At 56.2% G+C, this 6,000-nt stretch overlaps 1 protein-coding gene across 3 annotated transcripts in view; it reads right to left on the bottom strand.

The window, feature by feature from the left end:
- Positions 1–917: 917 nt before the first annotated feature.
- Positions 918–6,000, bottom strand: part of LPCAT1 (lysophosphatidylcholine acyltransferase 1) — a 46,385-nt gene continuing 41,302 nt past the window's right edge. For all 3 annotated transcript variants that reach the window (XM_038583355.1, XM_038583357.1, XM_038583356.1), the window contains exons 13-14: positions 4,988–5,126; positions 918–3,103 (exon numbers count right to left, since the gene is read on the bottom strand). In XM_038583355.1, the coding sequence (XP_038439283.1) occupies positions 2,919–3,103; positions 4,988–5,126 (324 nt within the window). In that variant the 3' untranslated portion in view covers positions 918–2,918. The remainder of the gene's footprint in view (positions 3,104–4,987; positions 5,127–6,000) is intronic.

The raw sequence follows: 6,000 nt of genomic DNA, 5'->3' as shown, positions 1-6,000 counted from the left end.
CTCTGAGCGGCCGGCCAGGCCGTGCTCACAGGGCCTCTGCTCTCCCCGTGCTTCCCGACCAGCCAGTGGTGCTCCATCCTTGGAGGGAGCAGCTATGTCACTGCTTTGTTTCCTTTAGTTTGGGGGATTTTAATACTTCAACTCTATTTCTTCTAATTCTGGGCCTTTTACTGTCCTGTTGAGAGAAGTGCATGCAAGATCCTGTCTCATCTCTGCTTCACAAAGTGTGTTAAGGTGTTTGATAGAGAAATTCTAGAAATCAGCCCACCAGGCAGGCAAACAGCCACACACGTCTGAGCTCCTTAATGTCAGCCACTGTCCTGATAATGCGGAACTGCTCTAGACCTTCCCTGAGATCAAGGAAGCCTTTTTTTTTTTTTTTTTTTTTAAGGAAGCCTTTTCTATAGAATTACAATTATTGTGTTTCCCAGACAAGCTGGACAAGTGCTGGAAACCGAATATATTTTTTTAAGATTTTATTTATTAATAAGAGACACAGAGAGAGGCAGAGACACAGGCAGAGGGAGAAGCAGGCTCCCTGTGGAGAGCCCGATGTGGGACTCGATCCCAGAACCTGGGATCATGACCTGTGCCGAAGGCAGACTCTGCTCAACCCCTGAGCCACCAGGGGCCCCCAAGAAACTCCATCCTGACTGGTTCTGTGTCACGGCCTAAGAGAGGTCTGCTGCGGTCTTCTTTCCTTTTCTTTTTTATTTTATTTGTATTTTATTTTATTATTTACTTTGTATATTTATATTTTTTAAGGCCCCAACATGCGGCTGAACTCATGACCCTGAGATCTCAAGATTGGAGCTGAGACCGAGTCAGTGCTTACCCGATTGAACCTCCCAGACGCGCTTGCTGTTGTCGTTCTAATAAAAAGCCACACGTAACAGAACACGCGTGTGAGACGGTAAGGTGTGTAAGACTATGTTTTATTCATTCCACTGAAAATCCAAAGCTGTTTCATGACGTGCAGCCTGGACCCTCAGTCCCCGTGGGGCCCTCCCGTCCCACCTCACACAAAGGGGACTGAACTCTAAGTCTATGTACATTCACAGTTCTGAGTGCCGCTGATGCTACGTCACGATGCAGAGAAGAGGGTCAGGAGGAACAAACATCCATTCCAAGTCTGCTTATCAGAGATTTTTTTTCCTGAAAATGCACAGCAGCATTTCATTCAAAAAGCCCTTCATCCACAGACACAGAGGGCGGGAGCCGTGTGCCCAGGACCCCTCCCTCAGAATATCTTAGTTTATTTACCTCCTTCATTGGTCACTTGTACGTTTTCTCTTTTAAATGAATCTTTCAAAAATGAATCTTTACGCATTCTGCAGTGAAGAGCCGATCACGGTGAGCTACAAGGCTGCGTCTGGGCTGCACGTCTGCCAACCCCGAGCCGAGAGGCCATTGGAATGGAGGCCATTGGAATGGAGGCCGGGGCTGGCCTTTACTACCGGCCATCGGCGGAGACGCACAGCAAGAACACCAGGAAGTCAGTAAACATTTTTTTCCCTGGACTTCTGGCCCTGGCGGTCACCTTTTATGGAGATGCCCAAGTATAAAATCAAATTCATTTCGAAATTCCCAGGAATTTCTTTCCCAAGCAAACCCGGAGGCCTTGCTTCAGGATGCATGAGAGCCTGTGCTTGTTGTGCTTTAGCAGCAGACAGACCTCTAACCATGTGGCAAGGACGCACTGATGCAGGCTGAGCTCGGGCCAGGGGGCAACAGCACAGTGTCCCTTTCCTGGGCTCGGAGGCCTGGATGCCTTCCCGGATGCCAGGCGGGTGCCATGCTTGTGCTGGAGCGCGGGGAGGCCACAGGGCCGGCGGGGGTCCACACACGTGGCCCCGGAGCCCTTCGCAGCCGTTCCCCGCTGTCTGCATGTGGGTCCGGGCTACCTGGTCCCGCGCCCCGCAGGTGCAGGTCAGAGAAGGGCTATGCCTGCCTCTCTGGGTGTCCGCCTCCTGGAGGCTCAGCACACCAGCCAGGGCCTCCCTGCTTCGAGCTCCTGCCTGACTTACCCACCTCACCTACACTCAGCGCTTCGGCTGGAGTTTGCGCTGCAGGGAAGGAGATCACGTCACGTTAAACAAATACCAAGCCGGTAACGTTTATAAAAGAGGGGGATTTGAAAAGGATTAATGAAGCAGAAAAGGCGCTCTGGGCCGGGTGCGTGTGGCGGACCCAGACGGAGGAATGTACCTGGTAGAGAGAGGCCGGGAAGAGATGTCGCTCAAAGCCCCAGACAGCCTCGGATTCTATCAAAAAAGGGCCTGTAAATAAATATCCTCTGGCCCTCAAAGGAAAGATGAAGTAGAAAAGAATTTTTTGTTTTTTTAAAAAAATGCTGAATGCTTCCTGGAGTATCTAAATGAAGTTTATAAAATACTCATGAGTTCCCACAAATATAGAAATGTTTAAAAATCAGACAGCGCTCTATCACGCCGTGACTCCACAGAGGTCAGCAGAGAATTTGTGCTGGAATCAGAACACCTGTGACACATCTCAGTCTCATGCGTGTGTGGTGTGTGTGCGTGTGGAGGCTGGTCCACCGTGCGAGCCGCCGAGAGCAGACCCACAGAAGGGGACTCGGGGAAAGACCACGGGGGAAAGTGAGCCCAGGGCAGTGCAGGTGGCCCTGGCCCGAGCGCCATGGGAGGAACAGCCCCCACCCCCTGGCCATGCGGTGTGGGTGCAAGCGTCACCCCCCCCTACACACACACACACTGGGCTCTCCACAAAGGAACAGAGTGAAATGACCCCGGGTGTTCAGGACTCGGCCTGAGGCCGGTGCATGCACAGCACACGCAGGAGCGAGGCCCAGGAGCGCCACAGCAAACAGGCTCGCAGCCCCGTGGAGGTGGGTGGCAGCAAGGCCACAGGGAGGCTGCGTCTCTCCCGCACCGCCTGTCCTAGTCCAGTTTCTTACGAAACGGTTTCCTTCCAATGTCCGAGTTTTCAGGGCTGAAGTCGGCACAGAAGCCGTTGGGGGTCGGGGCAGGCGGCGTCTGTGCGCAGGTGTCCGGGTGTGTCTGCTTGGGGTACAGATACTCCTCTGCGAAGTTGGGGAACGCTTCTGCAAACCTGCAGAAGTCAGCTGGAAAGACAGAGGCACCTGGGTCACCAGGGGGCAGATGTCTGGAATGTGGGGGCTCCTGTCCCTGGGCCTGTGTGGGGGACCCTGGATACCACCTGGACAGAGGGAAGGAGAGGAGAGGAGAGGGGGAGGGGAGAAGGAAGAGAGAGGGATGGGAAGGGAGAGGTGGGGAGGAGGGGAGATGGGAAGGTGGCAGGGGGAGGGCAGAGAGGAGGGAGGGGAGGGGAGGGGGGAGAGAAGAGGGCAGCAGGGAGGAGGGGGAGAGGAGAGGGGGAGGGGAGAAGGAGGGAGGAGGGGAGAGTGATGGGGAGGAGGAGGGGAAGGGAAGGAGAAGGGAGAGTGAGCCTGGAGGGGAGAGAGAGAAGGGGGAGGGGAGGAAGGGGGAGGGGAGAGCTAGCCTGGAGGGCAGATGGGAGGGTGGTAGGGGGAGGTGGAAGGGAGAGGAGGAGGGGGAAGGGGAGAGTGACTTGGGAGGGTGAGAGGAGAGGGAGGAGGGATGAGGAGAAGGGGAGAGAAGGATGGGAGGGTGAGAGGTGGGGGCGGGCGAGGGGAGGGGGAAGGAGTAGGGGGAGGGGACAGTGAGCTTGGAGAAGAGATGGGAGGGGGAAGGGAGAGGCGGAGGGGAGAGGGTGGCAGGGGACAGGGGCCACCCTCCTGTGTTCTCTCTTGTGCATAAACCACTCGGCGGCGCACAAAGCTGAGCCTTCTCAGCTATCCTTGTTTTGGGGAAATCTACAGAAAACAGGATTCTGAATTCAGTGGTGCACTCTGGGTACACATCGTGTGGGAAGGAGATGCTGTTCATCAGGGGTCAAAGCCCCAGACAGCTTCGGATTCTGGTTTGGGGACGGGACAGAGTGTCCAGGTGGGGACCTGATGTCAGCCAGGCAGGTGCTGTCCAGGGATGCGCCCACGCTCTGGAGAGACCAGGTGTGCACACGGGAGGCAGGGCCACCCTCCGACTGGTCACAGGCCCTGAGTGGCTGCGAGCCCTGCATCTCCCAATGGCCCTGCGACCAGGTCCTGGGGTGGAGAGCGCCCTCCAAAAGCCCGGCAGCACCTATGGGCCGGGGTGCAGGAGGCCATGCTCCTCTGCGGTACACAGAGCAACCATGTGTGCAGCTGGTCCCTGCTCACCGTGAGCATCCCCGCCCTCCTGGACGCACAGTCTCCTCTGAGCGTGGGCGGACACACACACACACATACACTAAACCAACACACACACTCGTGTCTGACATTTGGATGCAATTTTAAAAATACATCCAAACAAGACATGAACAATGACCTTTCCTGAGCAAATGTCTACTGTTTTTTAGCGATAATACATTCATTTCCCGATGTGCCCGCTGGCTGGCCCGCCGAGGGGTTGGCCGTCCTGGGATCCCACTGCCCCAACCCCCTCACCTCAGCCTGCAGGGGCTGCAGGTCCGAGTCCCTGAGCATCGGGGCTGTCCCACACTGCCTGGAGGTGAGGAGCCGCCCCCACCCTGCACCCCCAGGAGGACACACCCACGGAGGCCGGCCCTGGTGGGGCAGGTTTCACCTTTCCAGGGGCACCTGAATCATGGACCCCATGGAGTCCTGTCCAGCTGCAGCACACACTGCCCGCAGCCCCGGGGGACAGCGCTGAACCGGGGCTCCAAGGTCGGCTTGGGAACTGGCTTGACAAATTAATTCCCTGTTCAAATCAGGTTCAAAATCCCGTAACCTGTCCCTGCCCAGCCTGGGAAAGAATCTTCCTCCCGAGAACTTCATATTGTAGGAGACAACAGGGTGCCCTGGGGGTCATGGATGGCAGGGCTCCTGCTGGAGTCCCCGTGCCCATCTCCTGGGCACATCCCTGCTCACCGGGGCCCTCCATCCCCCTGCCCCAAGGCCACTCACCAAACGTGATCCTCCCTGTCCCCTCCTGGTCAATGGCCTGGAAGAGGCTGGTCACACTGAGCTCTGTCACCCCCAAGGCAGTCTTGAGGATGCTGGACAGGGTTCCCTCGTGGATGTAGCCGTCGTGTGACCCATACATCTGCAAGCAGAGGCCGGTGTCACCCCATGACCCCCTGGCTGTGCAGCCGTCCCCTCTCCTGCTCACCGGGTCCCGGGCGTCTGAGCATGCCCTGACCCCTCCGGTTTAGGACGGCCAGATCTCAGCTCACAAACCGACCCCTGAGGCCTACTGAAGTCTGAGCGCACACCCTGCTCTCCCACGGGAGGGGCTCCAGGCAGCAGAAGTGTGTCCCTACAACGTCAGGGAGGGAGCCCTTATCCTGGGCCTTGCCTGGCACATGGGGGTGCATCAATGAAACGATGAGCCACCACCTTGCTCGACCTTCAGGAGGTGGCTGACCCACTGACCCTCTTCCTAACAGCTTATGCTTAGGTTCTGGCAAGTGACTGAGTCACTGAAGAGTTGGTGAGTGCTGTTACCCTGTTATGTGGTGTGAGTCCACGTAAGGCACTGTGCACCAACAGGGGTTCCCATGGTTGCTATGGAGAGGGTCTGCTGGGGTCATAAACAAGAAAAGGGAGATTCTCCAAGCAGTGAGAGAAAAGCAGCTGACTGGCTTATCCATCACGTTCTCATGAGTCCAGCCAATGTGAGTTGCACCTGCAGGAAGGACCCCTCCTGAGACCCTGACAAAACTGTGTTTCTAGGTGAATAGAGCCAGCCCGGCTCTATCCTAGCTGAAATGTCATAGTGAGGCCGGCCAGGTGAATCTGCAGGTGAGTGAGGGTCCTATTATGGGCACCCTGGACCTCACAACGACCCTACTCTGTGCCCTTGTGAGTGTGGATCTGAACTACAGGCAGAAAGTGGTCCAAGGAGGTTCTGGAGCATTTATACAAATGATAGCTGATAGAAGCTTGTGAGGAGATAGGCACAAAGGAAGTCTGACCAT

Source organism: Canis lupus, chromosome 34 (assembly GCF_011100685.1).
Source record: "Canis lupus familiaris isolate Mischka breed German Shepherd chromosome 34, alternate assembly UU_Cfam_GSD_1.0, whole genome shotgun sequence".
Classification (NCBI taxonomy): Eukaryota; Metazoa; Chordata; class Mammalia; order Carnivora; family Canidae; genus Canis; species Canis lupus.
Note: the sequence above shows the minus strand (reverse complement) of the source record. Positions and strands in the feature narration are given on the sequence as shown.